General features: G+C 42.3%; 1 protein-coding gene across 1 annotated transcript in view; it reads left to right on the top strand.

The window, feature by feature from the left end:
- ADARB2 (adenosine deaminase RNA specific B2 (inactive)) overlaps nucleotides 1–20,121 on the top strand; it is a 421,252-nt gene that overhangs the window by 355,258 nt on the left and 45,873 nt on the right. The window contains exons 5-6 of the mRNA XM_034760060.1: nucleotides 1,003–1,171; nucleotides 8,336–8,487. Of these exons, the coding sequence (XP_034615951.1) occupies nucleotides 1,003–1,171; nucleotides 8,336–8,487 (321 nt within the window). The remainder of the gene's footprint in view (nucleotides 1–1,002; nucleotides 1,172–8,335; nucleotides 8,488–20,121) is intronic.

Genomic DNA, 20,121 nt, shown 5'->3' with positions numbered 1-20,121 from the left:
CTTGGGATACTTGATCAAGCTTTGATGGTATCTCATTTGACCAGAACACATTCTTTAGGGGTAGATTTGTTTGTTGGTTTGTTTTCTCTGTCAATCAAAAAGGGGCATGTTCTGTAAAGTGCTCTGCAATCACTTAAGTGGGCTTTGGTTCAATGCATTTTTAAACTGTTCTCCCAGGGCTGTACTGGAAAATAACACTCCTGTCCTGGAGAACAACATTTTAGGAGTGAAACCTGGCTCCATTGAAGTCAACAGGAGTTTTGCCTTCAACTTCCATGGGGCCAGGATTTCACCTCATAGATCTACAGGTTGTGGCTATTTTGAATGAAAAAGAAGCGACCACAGCTTCCTTCCCTTTAATATTGAGAGGAGCCCAGGGAGACTGTAGTAGGTCCCAGCCAGCAACGTTCCATCTAAGTCTGATCAGAGTGTCCATTTCAGAACCCTGTGGGTCTCAATATAGGAAGCACTGATGTAGAGGTGCATGGGCGGGTAGGGAAGGAAACCAGACAAAAAGTAGGATCTCTTTGTTCTCTGAGATTTTTAAAGAAGAGAAGCTCCAGAAGTGTTACTTGCATTTTATTTAGCACTTCCAGTACACTAGTGATGAAAGCTAACATTATAGGGAGTGTGTGTTCCCATCAGAAAATGTCTTCAGCAGCTCATAAAACCCCAGCCATTTATCAGCACTGCGGGAGATCTTTATTACCTACTTACAGCATGTGCTTTTCTATGATGTAGTTATTGATTTAACAAGTAAACTTTGTGGCAAGCTTTTATCCAGGAATTAGCAGTGCAGACTGAAATAGAGCCTGTATTATTCTAATAGCGCTGAGATGTGAGGGTACTGCATATTCCAAAAGCCATATAATCATTTTCATCAGTATCCCATTAGGGCTGTCTCAGCTGCCACATCAAAATGGGGGCTGCAGGAACTTTAACAATTACGATGTCTTGCTAACCCTCAGGCAAGTTACAACTCTTTTGTTTTCCTTTCTGCAGGCTTGGACATCAGGCAGGCTCAGGTTATTGTGCTGTCATCGGGTACCAAATGTATAAACGGAGAATACATTAACGATCAAGGGCGTGTGGTCAACGACTGCCATGCAGAAATTCTGGCAAGGAGAGCATTTGTTCATTTCCTTTATTCTCAGCTGGAGCTACACCTAAGGTAAACTGAATTTTGTTGATGCCTGGGAAATATTATATGGTCTTCTGTGGAACAGATCTGTCCTCTAGATGCCTGACTATACATCATTGTTTATGAGTCTTTGGCTGATGAGTGGCCAATATACTCTACCAAGGAAAGCAGAGTTAGATAGTCTATTGTTTTGGGTTATGAGCTTTTTCATTCCAGCTGATTTTCCTTCAGCAGCTATTAGATATGAATCATAAAGTCAAGTTTTATGAAGTCTGATGATTTTCTGCAAATTCTTTAACCACAGGCCTAATAATAACCCTCGCTGGTCAGAGATTCTTATTGCAGGCATTTTCCTTCCTTGCTGAAACTGAGTTACCTCAGGAAAATTATTTACATCTCTCTCTCTCTCTCTCACTCACACACACACACACTTGAACTACATTGATCATTAACGCATTCATTGGCTTGCTAGAGAACCACTGCCTGTTAACAATATAGCAGACCTGCTATGAAAGAACTACTGGTAGATATTATTGCTCCTTCTTTATTCTGTTTAAAATGTAATAGCAGGCAAAGTTACTGGAAATGATTCTGATGTGGGTGCCTCTTTGTTGCTAGTGTCTTCAGCCTTGCCCTTGCAGTTGGTTTTTAGATTATTCATTTTTATAGTCATTAATTATCCATTCCTGTCTCTTAACAAGTTCCCCTTCTGCTGCCACAACAATACCAGCCTCAGCCTTGATGGCATCCTTGTCTATCTCTTCTACACACCCTTTCTGAGCTGATCTGTAAGACCCTACTTTCTGCAGATCTCTGCTCTGGACAGACTCTTTTGCATTTTGGTAATCCCTAAAAGCCTCAATGAGGGCTCATGGCCCCATTGTGCTAAGTGTTATCCATGGGTGTATCTAGCAAGATGCCTACAAGAAACTAACAAATAAGGAGCTGAAGCTGTGGGTGGGTAGCGTATATTTTTATCACAAAGATCCAAAGAAACAACAACAACAAAAACCCTCAGTTGTAAGTTGTACCCTCCATTTTTTGTCTTCACAGGGTATTATCCAAAGCCTATTAAAGTCAATGGAAAAACGCCCATTGACTTCATAGGTCTTTGGATTAGGCCCCAAAGACTAAAGCATTTCTGAGGGTATGTCTACACTACCCGCCGGATCGGCGAGCAGCGATCAATCCAGCGGGGGTTGATTTATTGTGTCTAGTCTAGATGCGATAAATCAACTCCCAAGCGCTCTCCCATCAACTCCTGTATTCCACCGCCACGAGAGGCGCGGGCAGAGTCGACGGGGGAATGGCAGCAGTCGACTCAGCGCAGTGAAGACATATGCCATTTGCAGAGCTCAGCTCAAGAATGATTCCCTGCACCCCATCCATGGGCAGACTAGGGACAAGACAGATGATTCTCTGCTACATAAATGCTCCCATCCTTCCCTATGGAAAGGACACGTTAGTGCTTTGGTGGCTACCCTACAGTCTTCATCACCCGTCTGTCCACCACCCAGCTCAGCTACTCAATTTTGTCTATGAGGGCTGGACTTCACCCCTGGTGAATTTATTTTATGAGTTTTTAACAGTACTCTGTTTTCTTAATAGTGGGACCTGATCCTTAGTAGAAGTAAATTGACATAACTCCATTGACTTCAATGAGACTTTAACACATGCTTAAGTGCTTTGCAGACTCAGATTTTTGTCTAATAGTCTATAGATGGGCTTCAAAAAAGCGGGAACAGGGATGCATGAAGAAGCAACAATAGGGATGGAAGAGGAATTGATAAGTGAACAAGGACACCATACTATCTTCTATATTTGATACAACTACAAAATTATAAAAATGATTTAAATTACAAATACATATTTTTAATTCCTCTTGTTTTTGACATTAGAAATGCCAGTTCCGTTTGTTGTCTTTTGTTGTTGTTGAGGTTTTTGATCATTAGAGGCCTGGAATGGGAGCTTTCTCATTTCTCAAGTGAAGAGATAGTTGAATTTTTCACAAACAGAAATTTTCTCTCAAAGTTTGTCAGAAGTTTGAATTAAATAGATGTTACAAAAATTCTTGGCTGCTCAGATTTATTTTATTTTATTTGTGACAGTCACAATCCCACCAAGACCAGACTTTTCCAATGTAAAAATAAAAAGCAACAAAAAAAACCTTTTTGGAGGCCTTCTTTATACATCATAAAGAATGAAGAAAGGCTACAAAAACTGTTTTATACCCGTGAACTGCATTGACTTCAGTGAAGTTACTTCTGATTTACACTAGTTTGTGAGAAGGAGAATCAGGCTCTATATTTTCATTCTTTACAGATCACCCTTAATAAAACTATTATCTGCCTGTTGAAAATATTGGTATGGCATAGTGACCTTGCTAGTAAAAAGGCTTTGCAGTTCCCCGGGAGATAAGCTGCATTGGGAGCTAATGCATTTTCAGCCAATCAGATTGCAGCCTCTATCCAAACTACACTTTAGCTTATACATGATGAAGCATGTAGTAATTTTCATCCAATCAAATGAAATTAGCTGCAATAAAACCAGCCACTTAGCCATAAATTTAACTCATACCTTGTTTTCATCCCAGTGGTCTCTTAACGGACTTGACTGCTTTTCTGTTAAGCTTGCTATTAAGGTACCTGTGGGAGACCATACACATTTATAGTGCTGTAATTGGTCTACAGACTTCCCTTACCTACATTTTACAAGCATTATTTGCCCAAAATAGCTCCTATAATTTTTTCAGAGAGTAAGAACCTGATTCAGCAAAGTACTTAACATGTGCTTAACCTTAAGCACATGCTTAAATCCCTATGAAGTCAGCTTGAAGCACATGCTTAAGTGTCCTGCTGAATAAGGACAGGCTTGAGCACATGTTTAAAGTTAAGAACATTCTTTTGAATCAGGGCCTAAACAATGAAAATAGGAAGTGTGTGTCAAAATTCCCAACTTCTGCTATTTTGCTGTTACCAATTCTGCTCACCTGCAGGCCTTCCTTCACATCCCAGATACCATATATGAAAGAAAGAGAGTGCATAACAATGAAATGCATAGGAATAGAGTCTACCTTTTAGCCACTACCTGCACTGGAACTGTTATACTGATAGCAGATCCTGAAGTCATGATGCTTGTGCCAATACAATGGACTTCATTCTTCACTGGGTAGTTATCTGTGCCTGTGCAAAGTAGCTGTAAACCACATGCTGACTTTCTAATATTTTAAACCCTCTGTGCACTCACACTACACAGGTGTAAATGACTATGCCAGGGGCTAGGTAATAGGGAATCTGGCCCAATGTCTCTGGGAGAAGAAGTGCATTTGATAAGGTATAGTGTTCTCCCACTGTCCCATTCTTATGAGCATCACTTTTGGCTCTGGAATCCCCTAGTCCTAGCACACTGAGAGCACAAGGATAAACCTGTGCCTGGACCCAGCACAAGTATGCATGGTGCCCAGGGAATCCACCCCAGTCATTCTGCTCCCAGTTTTCATTAAAAAGAGAATCATAGTTGTTTCAGTATTAGAGATGCTCACCTACCATGCAGGGAAAGATCTGAGTTCAAGATCAACCCTAGAAATATGACCCCACGGGCTGGTTAGGAGCCTGGAGATGATAATGCTTTCAGAATCCTGGAGCAAGACCCAGGCTGCACTGCCCTCCAGCTCTGCTGACTATTTTTAAAGCAGCTATATATCTCCCATTAGCCATAGACACTTTTTGATACTCAGGGAATGGAAGAGGAATAGGGTTAATCAGTGAAAAATAATAGAACAGGCTGGGTGATGATGAACTCACTTAATCCAGCCCAGTAAAGGACGATTCCAAAATACCTACTACTCTACCTAGCAACCTAGCAACTGTTTCTAAGTAGCACAAGCTTTCTTTCCCCCTCTCTTGCCCCCCCCTTGAGTTTTACATAATAATAGCAGGCATTAAGACTGCGCTGCTCTGCAGTCTCTCAACTGATTTTGTAGTGAATTATTTAAAGGCAACAGTGATTTCTCTGAAGTCCAAGCAGCAGGCCTTATAGGTATTTTATTATTTCAGAGGTTTCTATCAGGGCAATAATGTAATTAGTGTGGTTGGGAAATTCCATCAAAGCAGGAAGAAAAATGAGAGAGCTGCATGTGGCGGTCTCTCCTCAGGAAACCTTGTGGTTCACTTTTCCTACAGGCAGGGTAATGTGCCTGTAAATTTCACCTGACAGAAAACGCATCATAGCCTCAAAAACTGACAAAACAACCAAACCATGGAAGAGTGACAGCCAAACAGCTCTAATGGTGCACAGAGAGCACTGGGAAAAAACAAGCAGGCCCAGCAAGGAACAATCCTGTTCCCATCTTGGAAAAAAAGGCATCCCAGTTACACCAAGCGTAGGCAGAGCATCAGAACTACCCTGCACAAAAGGATTGCCCACATTTCAGATTAGATGGGCAGAAATCCTGTTCCATGTAGGTTTCAGAGTAGCAGCCGTGTTAGTCTGTATCCGCAAAAAGAAGAACAGGAGTACTTGTGGCACCTTAGAGACTAACAAATTTATTAGAGCATAAGCTTTCATGGACTACAGCCCACTTCTTCGGATGCATATAGAATGGAACATATATTGAGGAGATATATATACACACATACAGAGAGCATAAACAGGTGGGAGTTGTCTTACCAACTCTGAGAGGCCAATTAATTAAGAGAAAAAAAACTTTTGAAGTGATAATCAAGATAGCCCAGTACAGACAGTTTGATAAGAAGTGTGAGCATACTTACAAGGGGAGATAGAATCAATGTTTGTAATGCCTCAGCCATTCCAAGTCCTTATTCAAACTGGAGTTGATTGTGTCTAGTGTGCATATCAATTCTAGCTCAGCAGTCTCTCGTTGGAGTCTGTTTTTGAAGTTTTTCTGTTGTAATATAGCCACCCGCAGGTCTGTCACTGAATGACCAGACAGGTTAAAGTGTTGATGTGCAGGTGAACGAGCCCCTGATGGTATGGCTGATGTGATTAGGTCCTATGATGATGTCGCTTGAATAGATATGTGGACAGAGTTGGCATCGGGGTTTGTTACAAGGATAGGTTCCTGGGTTAGTGGTTTTGTTCAGTGATGTGTGCTCGTTCACCTGCACATTTACTAATGTGATATATGCCATCATGTGCCAGCAATGCCCCTCTGCCATGTACATTGGCCAAACCGGACAGTCTCTACGCAAAAGAATTAATGGACACAAATCTGACATCAGGAATCAAAATACTCAAAAACCAGTGGGAGAACACTTTAACCTGTTCTTCTTTTTATTCCATGTAGGAGAATCTTCCACATACAGACCCGGTTCTGGTCTCAGGGTATGCATACATACTACCCATTGACTTCACTGGGTGTATTTGAGGGCAGAGGTGTGATCACAGTGTGAGAAGCTTGTCATTTCTCAGCTACACTAATCACATTATCACCCTAAAAATTATAATCCTCATCACTATATGGTGTGTGATCCGACTGTCTGTCAAAAAAATCATCACTGCCTTCAGACAATCCAAAGGGAAATCACCTGGGATGCTGCACAGGAAAACAGCCATAAAACTTGCTCATTTTAAACCACATTAGTGAGAGGAACTTGCCTTCCCTGGCAACCTTTGCTAGGGTGACAGGCAGAGCCGGCTTTAGCAGGTGCGGGGCCTCACACCGGAACGCGAATTGTCTTACGCCCCCCCCCCACCCTAACACCGCCCCGACTGCGCCCCCTCCCTGCCCCATTGGATCCCTCCCCAAATCCCTGCACTGGCCCCGCCCCCAACCCACTCCTTCTCTGTCCCCATTGGATCCCTCCCCAAATCCCTGCCCTGGCCCCGCCCCCAGCCCCACCCCCTCACTGCCCCATTGGATCCCTCCCCAAATCCCCGCCCTGGCCCCGCCTCTTCCCCAAGCACGCCACATTCTTCCTCCATCAGCTGTATGGTGGTGCAAGCACTGGAGGGAGGGGGGAGAAGCAGGACACAGCTTTTTTTTTTTTTTTTCCACTTTGCTGGCAGCCCCGGACATTGCAGGGCCCTCTTAGGCACGGGGCCCCATTCCGGGGAATCGGCCGAATCGGCTTAAAGCCGGCCCTGGTGACAGGTAGGCTAAGTGTAATGTGTCCCCTTCTAGCTGCAAAGCCACTTAGAAGATAAGAGCTTACTACTGCTACTACCTAACTGAATTAGTTTTGTTAGCAAGACAAAGTAGGTGAGGTGATATCTTTTATTGGAAAACTTCTGTTGCTGGAAGATATAAGCTTTCGAGCTACACAGAGCTCTTAGGTAGGTCTGGGAAAGGAAGCAGAGTGTCTGAAGTGCTGTGTAGCTCAAAAAGCTTGTATCTTCCACCACCAGAAATTTGTCCAATAAAAGATATCACCTCACCTACTTTGTCCCTCTCATACCCTGGGACCAACACCGCTACAACAGCACTTCAAACAAGAATTAGTATTTTAGCTCAAGTAGTAGAGGTCTGTGGTTTTGGTGCAGAGGGCCCAGGTTCTTTCTTCATTACTCCAGGTAACTTGTGATTTCCAAAGATTTCAAAACAGATAAGAGAGCCACTGTCAGTCAAGAATCAGAGGTCAGTTACAGAGGGGGTTCCTTTAGCATTCACACTTGGCTATGGATGAATAGGGAAGAAAACAGAAGACTGTTTCTGGATGTCTGAAATCTGTTATTTTCTTTTCAGGATTTCTGCTCATAAATTCAGGGCACTGCTGTATGACCTCAATTCTGCAAAGCATTTAAGCATGTGCTTAAGTCACCTTGACTTTCAGTGGGATCTGAGCACATGCTTAGGGGTGTGATGAATAGGGATAATTTGTTAAACCTAAGGGAGCTGTTCTCCTTTGATATGTGCACATAAGTCCCATCAGTAACAGTGAGATTTATGTACTATATTTGCACGTCCAGATACCCTCTATCATTAGAATAAATTCCAACTAAGCAAGCCAAGAAACACATCGACAGTTCCAGGACCTTTTGAGCACCTCATTTACTTAGAGCAGCTAATTATTTTTCCACCATTGACACTAGCCAAAATATGATGAAAGGTGCTAATAAAACAAACAAACAAAAACCCCAAAGGAAACAAAGAGAAACAAAGCCACCACTGAGAGAGCAGAAATGTTTCTGATTTGGAATGTAACAAATGACCCGGAACTTCTTTTGTGATCATAGCAAACGGCGAGAGGACTGGGAGCGATCAGTCTTCGTGCGATTAAAAGAGGGAGGCTACAGGCTGAAAGAAAACATTCTGTTCCATCTGTATGTGAGCACTTCACCCTGCGGAGATGCACGCCTCAACTCCCCCTACGAAATCACAACTGACTGTAAGAGCCATTACTCCCCCAACCCTACCCCTCCCCTTTTTTTTAAGACAGATCTTTGTTCCTTTGTTTGTGGATAACATATTTGACTAGAAAGCACAGATGATAGGGGTGTGAGTCTGTCTGGATCTCTGTATGTATGTGTTGGGATGGAAACTGTATGGATGGAAATGAAAGCTGGTTGAGGCGTCATGAGACTTCCGTGCCTGCCTGCAGCTCAGTGGCTGTGCTGGAAGAAAATCCCACAGGCCCTAGTAAATAAACATCTTTCATGTAAAGATCTGGGAGATCATCCCAGCTGTTGTCCTCTGGTGGAGTGGAGCATCACCAGCAACTGTGACTGGGTTTGGCCGTTTCCTTCTCAGGGTTTAGATTGTACAATCATAATAGTTCCCCGTGATTATCAAAAATCGTCTGTCATCCAGCGATCCCAAAGCACTTTGCAAACAGCTTGTTGTTGTTATTATTAATTGTATTATTATTATTATTATTACCTAGTTCTTATATGATGATTTTCTTCCAGAGATCTCAAAAGCACAGTAGTTTCTAGAGGCCCCAACTGAGACCAGTGTCCCATTGTGCTAAATGCTGCACATATACATAGTGACAAACAGTCCCTGCCTGAAAGAACTTATGGAACAGACAAGACAGAAATGAATGGAAGGGGAAACAGGAACACAGAAAGGTGATGTGACCTGCCTTGGGTCACACAACACCCTTGTTCAAAGTATCTTAATCTCCATGTTGCAGGCAAAAAAACTGAGGCACAGAGAGGAGAGACTTGATCAACCTCACACAGCCAGTCAGTGGTATAGCTGGAGAGTGGTGCTTCTCCCAAACCCCACTTTACAAACATATGTATTCATTTTTAAATATTATTTTCCTGGGAATGGAAAGTTTCACACCTGTAATGATGTGTGGAACATCAAGCCTACTGAGCTGAAATAAAACAAACAAACATTCCTATTGGTAGTAATATTGGTCCTAGTTTGTAGAAGGTGGAAAGATGTCCTGGACTAGGACTCAGAAGACCTGAGTTCTATTCTTGGTTCTGCTCTGGCCTGCTGGGGACCTTAGGCAAGATACTTCAACTCCCTGTATCTCAGCTTCCTCATCTGTAAAATGGGGATAATGATCCTGGCCTCCTTTATACAGCACTTTCAGACCTACTGATGAAAAGTGCTATACAAGAGCTATGTATTAATTTATTATTTATTTCTATATTCTGTTGTGGTGTCATGAAAATATAAAGAAGAGAAAGAAAATGTCAAAAAGTCAAACAAAAAACTAATTTCAAGTCTCTGGTAATGAGGCGCATGGTAACTAAAGTCAGGAGGAATAATATTTGCTTAGAAAATAGATATTTAAGAATAGAAAGTGCCTAGGATTTCAAAAGTGACCATTGATTTTGGTGCCTCACATTTTTGCTGCTCAACATGAGCCCCTTAAATAGACCTTATTTTCAGAAAGCGTCTTCTGAAAATCAGGCCTCTTAAAGCTGCCTCAAATTGGGCACCCAAGAATTTAGGCACAAAAATGACTAGTCAATTTTTAAAATGTAGGTTGTTCTCAAGAATTACCAAAAGAATTTGAAGGTCTGAATTCTGCCCTCCGATGTCTGAGAATGTTGGGATTCCCCTGACTTCTGTCAAAATGAGGCATGAAGATCTAAGGACAGGATTTGGCTTTGAGTCTAATTTGTCCATCTTAGCATTGCTTTGCTTGCAGAGCTAAGTCAAATTTGGGGTAACATATTCAGATTCAGGCAAATTTTGACCTCTTCATCTTTGCAGAAGCATTTGCAAATTCCACTATACAATTTTGCATTGGTGCATCCATTAATGCAGCTCAAACAAACCCCCCAACAAATGGGCAGGTGAAGTTTCGATAAAAGCACAATAATAAAATTGTACAATGTTACCCATAATGACATTCTCCCTTTATGACCTCTCTTTCTATTGATTTGTCTCCATTGTTTCCACTTGAAGACATGCAGGCAGTGTTGGAATTCTGGGGGATCAGCTAGTAATTCAAGAAGAAACACCTCCTCCCATCCTCACATGAGAGGAGGATTGTTTGACAGCTGAATTCCAACACCGATTATAGAAATGCTGCCAAATTGAGGCTTGGAAGTACAAGTCCATTTGGTGCATAGATCACTTCAATAAACACATTGCTTCAACAGCTGATAAAAACTCTTTCTTTTCAACAATTGTGCTTCCAAGAAGCTTCACTTTATAAAAATTGGGGTATTGATAATATAATATTTGGCACTTGGATGGTGCCCTTTAAAAAAAACTCAAAAACAACTATTAGTTTGGCAAGATTATTGCACCCATTATTTTCCAGGTAGGAAAACTGAGACACAAAGAGGTTCACAGAGTGGTTCAGTAGCAGAGTTAAAAATAGAACCAAGTCCTGATTTCCAGTCCACCGCTCTAAGCACTAGATCACTTACCTCTCTTCCCTGTTCTAAAAGCTTCTGACATCACAAAAGAGATGTAATTGCTCAAAGATTGCCAAAGACTGTCCTTACGTTAGACAAGCATTTCCTTTTAGCTCACACTATCCTAAAGACATCTGGGAAGACAAGCATTTTATAGTGTTTATCATTTAGATCCCTCTGTTTTTTTACTAAAGAAATAGCCTCTTTTATCCAGTAATGACAAGAAAACCAAGATGAATTTTGTTTCTTTTTTATACAACAAAGAGCTAGCACAAGCCCTCAAACACCAGTGATTATTCTCTAAAGATACATTAATGTTTAAAAACAGTGTCTCGCCATGCGCTTTATGGTTTGAGTAGGAATATGATAAGCCTTTATCGATATGTGGAGTGCGTGAAATCCATTCCTCAGATCTCCTAAAAATTTCCTGCATTATCCACCGTGACTTCCACAGCACCCTCAAATCCCCTTCTTATTTCCCTTGTTATGGTAAGAGAAAAGATAAGTTTGCATGTACTCAACCATATTCTTAAAATGGATGGCACTAGGTAAGAATTAAAGACAGATGTAAAAGTTTGACGCTGGGGCTATGTCTATACTACCACTTATGTCTGCAAAATTCATGTAGCTCAGGGGTGTGAATATTCCATCCCCTGCTCAACATAAGTTACATCAGCATAATTGGTAGTGTGCACAGTACTACTACCACCAACATAACTAGCGCCGCCCATTGGAGGTGGATTAATTATGTCAACGGGACAGCTCTCTCCCGTTGGCATAAGCTCTCTAGTGGAGACATAACCCAGGTGTTTGTAACTAATGGCTGTAATGCAGGCTGTAGCTGAAGGAGGAAAGATCAAGCGAATCCCTCTTGAGCATGACTGAAATGAGACAATGAGTGATCAGAGCAGAAGAGAGTAAATCTGTAGAATGGCATCAGTATTTTTCCTAGATCAGGGTTGAATTGTTCTGATTGTTGATGTATCTTCTACCAAGAAGGGACAATCACTTACTTGTAATTCTGAAGATATAACTCCATCAGGATTCTGACTCCTGATTCTTTAGCATGAGACCAGCAGAACTCTCTCAGCTCTTACAGAACTTTGATCCTTTGAGGACAGCAGTGGTAGGATAAAGTGCAGGCCATTCTCCCCTCAGCCACCATGTTCCACCGCCTGCCATGTGTGTTAATACTGGCTCCCAGACATTCCTGTCAGTTCTGGAGGTGAAGCTCCCAAATGATAAACCAGTGTAATCATGGCCAAAAAATGAGCCTCAACAAAAATAAGATACAAGGTGTAAATGCTGATTCGCTGTACATAAAGATAAACCCCAAAGTCTGAGGGTGAATGATAATCCTGTCAGGATAATATCTTCAGAGAAGCAGTTAATTTAGTCACCAGTTACAGATAAAGTAAGTAACTTTCCTTTCCCTCAAGATACCACAATCTGCCAGTATTGACACTTGAGGAGAGTAAGCAGCTCTGGAGAGAACAAATGAAAAGGCAGGTAAAGCTGCTATAAGCAGCAATACCAAGGGCTATAGAAAAAGAGACTAGGAGGGTAATAAAAGTTAACCTATCTGTCACAGTGCCTGGTATGTGGCTCACAACTGAGGGGCCAATCTCTGATCAGACTGTCAGAAAACAGGGCAGACACCCAAACTGGTGGTATATTCTATAATTAGATTTCACCAAGCCAGTAACAAATGTGCGCCGCTGGAATACTGTCTCACCATGGAGCCACAGGCAATCCCCTTAGGCACTACAGATGATTTACCACTAAGACAAGCTGGACTTAATGATGAAAGGTTATTAACAACAATATTCATCACACATTAGGTTCATCCAGCCCCAAAGGGCCAATCACGTACCCCAGGTTAAGGTGTACTTCAGCTCTCACCAAAGACAACGCTGACAGCTAATTTCTTTAGTAAATTAAAGATTTATTAGGTAAGAAGAGGAAATGAGAGTCATTGAGAGATTCAAGCAGATAAAATACATTACAGGTGAATTAGAGTTTGTAGTCCAAATGATGCAGAGATGTAATGTCTGCTAGTTTTCCATAAGTTCCTCAGGGTTTCCCAAAATGGCTTTTGGGGACCTCTGTCTTGCATCTGGAACCCCCCTGTCAGCGTTCAGATGGGTCAGAGATATGGAATCGCTCCCAGTGTGCCTTTTTATAGCTGAAAACAATTTAGCAAACATTTTTGTCACCACCTGGGCATCGCTTTGTTGACTAAAAGTAGACAAAGTCTATGGATCTTCCACTGTTCTTCATATAATGACCCATGCTTAGAAATCAACAACCTTCTCATACAAAGTTTTAAGGCTTCAGTTCCGGTCGATGGGCCATTTAGAGATAATGTAAGCATAATGTGATAGCCAGGAACAATTCTTCATTAGATTTTATACATCAAGTAACTTCACATCTAAACATGTAAATACAGGCCTTTTGACCTAATGTTAATTAAGTAGAGTTGTATAAAAGTAATTACAGAGTTACAGGACATAAAAAAGGATATAGCAACAACAGGTTAATTGAGTTACACTTATATACGTTCAACAGGATGTAGGTAGATGAAGACAAATACAATTAACATCTATTCTAATAAGTGAAGTGCCTAGATATACAATAGGACATTTTAACATTCCTTTGAAATTCACCCACCAGTGAAGTGGTACACTTAACACTTCTCTGAAATCTTGACCTGAGCTGGCCAGCTGCCAGCACCACACTACATTTAAATAAAGGACTGGGGTGATCTGGGTATTTAAAGACCAGTCATACTTCAGGGCCAGATAAATTTGCTGAAACCATTTTAAAAATATTATAAAAATCTGTTATGAAAAACATGTTTTAATAGGAACAAACCAGCATGTCTTCTGTCAAGAAAAATCTTGGTGTGTACACAAAATGGTGATCAATAGCCTAATCCAAAGCCAATGGCAGTCAAAGGAGAGATGACCATTGACTTCAGTGGTGTGTGGCGGGGCGGGTGGGGACTGGCCCCAAAGGAGAATTAGTTGACTTAATTTATTTGGACTTTCCAAAAGCCTTTGACACAGTCCATCACCAGATATTACTTCTGATCAGATTACTACATGACTACTTAGTAATAAAGAATTGTCATGAATTAGAAATTGGTTAAAAGAGAAAACAAAGCATAAGTAGTCAATTTTCAACATGACAAATGGTTAGCAGCAGTTGGTGCCCTTAGGTTCCATATTGGAACTGGTGTTGTTTACAATATTTGTCAGTGATCCAAAAAAGAGGAGTATCTATTTTTGTGTCTGTCAGTGACATAATTTGCAAGTGACACAAAATTATTTAGGTTAGTCAGGACTAGAGAAGACTAGGAGGGACTCCAGAAAGCCCCAACAAAGTTGATGGCACATGAAATTCAGTGTTGACTGATTAATGATAACCACCCAGGAAAAGTCCTGGATAGCATTGTGGACCATTCAATGAAATCCAAATTCTGCACAACATACGTATGCTACACATCCCCATGGTGGACTCAGAATTTGCAATAGGAAAGGTTTTGACATTGTGAAAAGCCAGTGGGGCAATCTGACGGTAAATGACCAGGTATACTGTCTAGCTAAGTACCCAAACACAAACAGTTTGAAACAAGTACTTCATATTTTGGATACCAGGCTCCAACCTTCATATCACTCAGCTATAAAGAAGAGATGACTAGGTCTATAGGGAAAACTGATCCAATACAGATAGGCACAAAGCATCTCTCTGTCAAAAGGACACATATGGGTTGATAGAAAGCAGTGCAGTGCAGCTTGCAGTAGCTAACGCTTCCCATATAATGTACCCTTGCTGTGTGATTGTAAAGTTGCTTATTTATGTAACCTATTTATATGGCCCTTGATTATCATTGTATCAGAGCGCCCCACTGCCTTTAATGTGTTTATCTTGTGACACCCCTGTGAGGTAGGTGGCCCCACTGACTGTTTGGCAGGCTTCCTGCTTCTGATGTACTTTAAAAAAATTGCTGTTGGTTTTTGAATCTTTGGCTAGTTGCTTTTCAATTCTTTTTTGGTCTGCCTAATTATACTTTTACGCCTGGCTTGCCAGAGTTTATGCTCCTTTCTATTGTCCTCAGTAGAATTTAACTTTCAGTTGTTTAAAGGATGCCTTTTTGCCTCTAATTGCTTCTTTTACTTTGTTGTTAAGCCACAGTGGCACTTTTTTTGGTTCTCTTACTATGTTTTTTATTATTATTATTATTATTTGGGGATATACATTTAATTTGAGCCTCTGTTGTGGTGTTTTTTAAAAGTTGCATGCAGGCACTTCACTTTTGTGACTGTACCTTTTAATTTCTATTCAACTAGCTTCCTCTTTGGGCCTACAAGAGCAGGCACTTGAATGTAGGTCTCCAAATCCTATGCTTGTGCCCTAACCAGTGGGCAATCTTTCCAACCTCCTCCAACTACTTTTTCACACACTCTCATGTTGACCCTTCTACATACACAGAGGACCTTGTGACCAGCTCTCCTTTTCCAGTGCCCCCTCTCACTTTGTTTTAGTTGTGCCTATTGTACAGACAGCTGCTATCATCCCTGGACCTAGTGACCGTGCTTAGGGGCAGTATCCCAGCACTATTTTTTTGCAACATACTCCACTGGTTTATACAGAATACAGTGCATACATTACACCTTTCACCACCTGGGAAACTATAGAATAATCAGGTCATTGATGTGTCTTGCAGCTTCTTTGATTTGTTAATTGTTTTCATGAGCCTCCTTTGAAGTAAAAGGAATCACTCAAAAAAAAAACCCTGAGTCAGTGAATCCTTAACTTCCCAAACTCTCTACCTCTGGCAAGTTTTTGCCTCAACGGCCATCTTTCTTCCAAAGTGTGCACTCTCTCTCTCTCCAGGGATTGACACAGATAGATAGAATCAGAATCTGCCCGAGGGCTGCCTCCACTCTCCTCCCCTGGGCTGCTTTGCTATCTCTTGCTAACATGCCTTGTGCCATTGACTCCTTGATAGCCCAGCTCGTGTTTTATCCCCACTCCCTTTAGGTCTGAAACACACCATTGCATGTGCTCCATGGGGTCTTCCTCCTGCTTGTCTATTAACCTACAGCTGTGCTGGAACTCTGATGCACACACATTCAATAGAGCTCCCATCTGAACTGGAGCCACATGCAACCATATGAGCTGGGTCATTGAATTTGTGGGTAATTTAGAGGTGTGATGTGAATTGGATTTTTCAATTGGAATGGGGAAAGGGAAGAGAAGAGCACATGGAAAGATACAATTCACATGGAACCTTGAATTCATGTACTTCACAGATGGAGTTGTGATTTTAACAACTCAAGGCTCCAGCTACTGATCTTTTTACCCCATCTTCAATGAAAATGCAAGCTCCGAGCTCTGTTTCCTCCCGTTGACTGAGCTGTTCTGCAGGAGGCAGCCTGATCAAACCAGCCCTGCTAGAGTTAGTAGAACTAAGCCAAACTTTTCTGGGTTCAGGTTTGGTCACCTGAGGAACAGACATTGCATCACAGTATGATCCTCAGATCAGGAACCCAACCTCAGCACAAAAGCAGCGGAAAAGGGCCAGCCTTACCAGGAGGCCATATAAGCCAATCCATCTTCCAGTGAACTGGACTCAAAAGGCAGTGATCTCCATGACCCATCACTTCTCCATATAGATGTTCACCTACTCTCCAGGGAAAAGTTCCCCAAACACCATCTCTTCTAAGCTGACATCAAAATGCAAATATCATCAGCCACAACCTGTGTCCAAACTTTTTGGAGTTTGGTCAGTGTTTTCAGAAATGCAAGAGAAAAATTGTCAGCCTCTCCTCTACTGATCACAGCTGCCGTTTGAATGGTCTGCTCCGGAATAGGCACCTTTCACATTTGTAGTGCTATTTTCTGCTAGCAAATGTTTATTTCTTTGAGAGGTGAGGAGGAAAAGGTTCCCATTTCAAGACAGAACATCTAAATAGCAGCTCACCTCTCTGATTACTGATTAGGTACTGTTCAGTGGTAAAAAAAAAAAAAAAAAAGAGGTTCTTTGTGGATTACCCTCAGGGCAATCAATGTATAGATGGGACACAGTCATTTTAGGTGGGGCACTAGTTAGTCTGAGCTATACACCTGCTCAATAGAGACGGGCACTTCTTACTTCTCCGTGATTTGCTGTGATTGCTGGGCTGTTCAGTTAACTGGTGCTGCTGCTTTGGAGCCCCCCTCACTTCAAGTGTAGGTAACTTGAGTTAACTCTGCAGTGAAGATGTAGCCAGCGTAGTATTCCCTGTAGTTAGCTCTCCCTATAAATTGTGCCGGTCGTTCTCAGCTGGCAGCAGAAATGACTTTAGTTTCTGGCTCAGAACAGCTGACATGGCAGCATTGCAGAGCGTGGCAGCAAGTTAACAGCTCTGTACAGGCCTGCCTTCGGTCCTATCATAGCATAGCAGCTCTGTACACAGCAGAGACTCTTCAGGCAAGTCCCTGTCCTAACAGAATTCTTTGGGCCTACCAGAGGAAAAGTAAGAACCGGGAAGCAATACTGTAAAATACCTGCTGGCTTTATTATTGACATTATCGTAACCAAGGTAGCTCTGAAAGAGGAACACTGCTGTCATTGCATGTTGTGAGCTGGCAAAGAGTCATAAGCAGACAGACCTAATGGTCAGAGCCAGAGTCTGCAGGAGCAGGATGGATCTCAGTTGCTCAAGGAACTCCCTGTTCCTGTGCTGGGTATATATAGAAGGACCCCCAGCTGTGACAGGGTCCCCCGGATGCAACTTGGACTGTGGGCTTTCCGAACCTACCAACCTGGGTTGCCTCTCACACTGTGATGCTGATGTCAAGCTACAAACCTCTGACAGGCACTGCACTTACACAGATATCCACAGGGAGGGACTCATCCAATTGAGTTATACCAATGATTTCTCAAAAAGAACAGGAGTACTTGTGGCACCTTAGAAACTAACAAATTTATTAGACCATAAGCTTTCGTGGGCTACAGCCCACTTCTTCGGATGCATAGAATGGAACATATAGTGAGGAGATATATATACACATAGAGAGAACATGAAAAGGTGGGAATTGTTCTACCAACTCTAAGAGGCTAATTACTCTGAAACCAATGATTTCTCAATCACCCATGAATCATCAATAGAGAGGCTCCAGCCAGTTTGTCCCAGCGCCCCAGCCTTGCACCCCAGAACTGGACCATCTTGCACTGATCAGAAGCATGGCCAGGGTAAGCTCATTACCTAGTTCACCACTCCGTCAAAAGGGCAGTGGACGTGCAACAACCGTTTTTAACATGAGCTGATATTTCCCAGCACTGTTTTAGGTAAAATATAAAACAGATTTATGAGCTACAGAAAGATAGATTTTAAGTGATTCTAAGTGGTAGGCATAAAGGTCAGAGATAGTTACATTAAGAAAATGAGAAGTAAACAGGCATTCTAAATCTTAAACTTGTAGTATAAGCAAGAGTTGAATAAAATAGTATCTCACCCTGACAGGTGGTACAAGCAGGTTATTCAATACGTCAGCTGGGACTACCTTCCTGCCTGGGACCGTTGTTCCTCAGTTCAAAGTCTTTCCCCAGTTCAGACATTCTTCCAGGTGTTGAGATGGGGCATAGGCGCTGACTCCATGGGTGCTCTGGGGCTGCAGCACCCATGGGGAAAAAATGGTGGTGCTGAGCACCTACCGGCAGCCCTCCTTTCTCCTTCTCCCCCCAGCGCCTCCCGCCCGCTGCCAGGCCCCACAAATCAATGCCTCCCATCCCTCCCCATGCCTCCCGCCCACTGCAATCAGCTGTTTCATGATGTGCATGAGGCTGGGAGGGAGGGGGGAGAAGCTAGGATGTGGAGCACTTAGGGGAGGGGGTGGAACTGGGCTGGAAAAGGCAGGGCAGGGGTGGAGCAGGGGCAGGAAGAGGCAGGGTGGGCTGGGGCCTTGGGGGAAGGGGTGGAGTGGGGGCGGGGCCTGGGGCAGAGCCAGGGGTCAACCGTGCCCCAGCAATTTGGAAAGTCGTTGCCTGTGGAGATGGGGGTTGGGGGGAGAGGCCAAGCCACTTCCCCTCTTTTATACTTTCTTCCAGCTTGCAGGAAAGATCTTTGCTGTGATTTAGGGATCAGGCAGTTCCTATTGGTCAAGCAGTCTCCATTGCCTACCTGTCTTCTCTAAAGAGTCTCTGGGATAGTGGATTCTTTTCTTGATGGGTGTTGATGTGCCATTAATGCTGTCTGGTTATTGATGGATACTCCTTTGTTGTATCTGAAAGGCTGGTTGTGGGTGTTCCCAACCTCACAACATATTTCAGTAACACATATAGCAATGCCTCATAACTTCACAATGATAGTACATACAATCCAACAGGAAATTAACGTTCAACAGATCAAGACTTTTAAAATGATACCTCACAAGGTATACTTTGTACAGAACATACCGTAATCATCTCACCATGGTGAATATAGAGGTTCCAGGGTGTGACTTTGAGGTACAGAGTGTCAAACCAGCACTCTGCCAGTCAGGGTCCAGGACTGGTATCCTCTGTCAGGGTTCAGCTTCTGCCTAGCAACTGTTAGTAGGTCTCTGGGTGACAGGTTAGAGTTTACTTGCCCCTAAGAGTTCTGTGGGACCAGGGTTTAAGACCTGTGTTTCCTGACAAAAGGATCTAATGGGTATAAAGCATTCAGTATCAGATAGCCAGTTTAGGCAACTGTTATTATATTACCTCATCTTTGCTTAGCCCAGTCACTGTAGCTAGTATTTTACTTTTTATTGGCTTGTGACTTTCTTGGCTACTGTTTAGTTTGCGGGTTTTTTGTCAATATTATAAATAATATTGTTAAGTAAGATTTCTTTTAGGAGAGAGAGTGTCTGTGTGTGTATGGAGGAGGATAGGGAAGGTAGGGGATTCTGCCAACTATCCTGAGAACTCTGGGTAGCCCCAAACTTTAGTTAAAGACAGTAAACTAGCATTCTGTGGACATGCACAACCGATATAATTAAAGTGGCTTATGATCATCCACATAACTTAAGTCGACTTAAGTCTGTAATGTAGACATGGCCTAGGATTTGGCCAGAGCCTTGAAAAGCTTTCATGTAAAGCAAAATCTATTTGTTTGGGTCCAGGCAAATGGATTCCACAGCTATAATCAGAGCCTAATTTTAATAGAATGCTTGAATCA

This window comes from Trachemys scripta, chromosome 2 (genome assembly GCF_013100865.1).
Source record: "Trachemys scripta elegans isolate TJP31775 chromosome 2, CAS_Tse_1.0, whole genome shotgun sequence".
Lineage (NCBI taxonomy): Eukaryota > Metazoa > Chordata > Testudines > Emydidae > Trachemys > Trachemys scripta.
The sequence above is the reverse complement of the archived record's forward strand: the minus strand, read 5'-3'. Positions and strand labels throughout refer to the sequence as shown.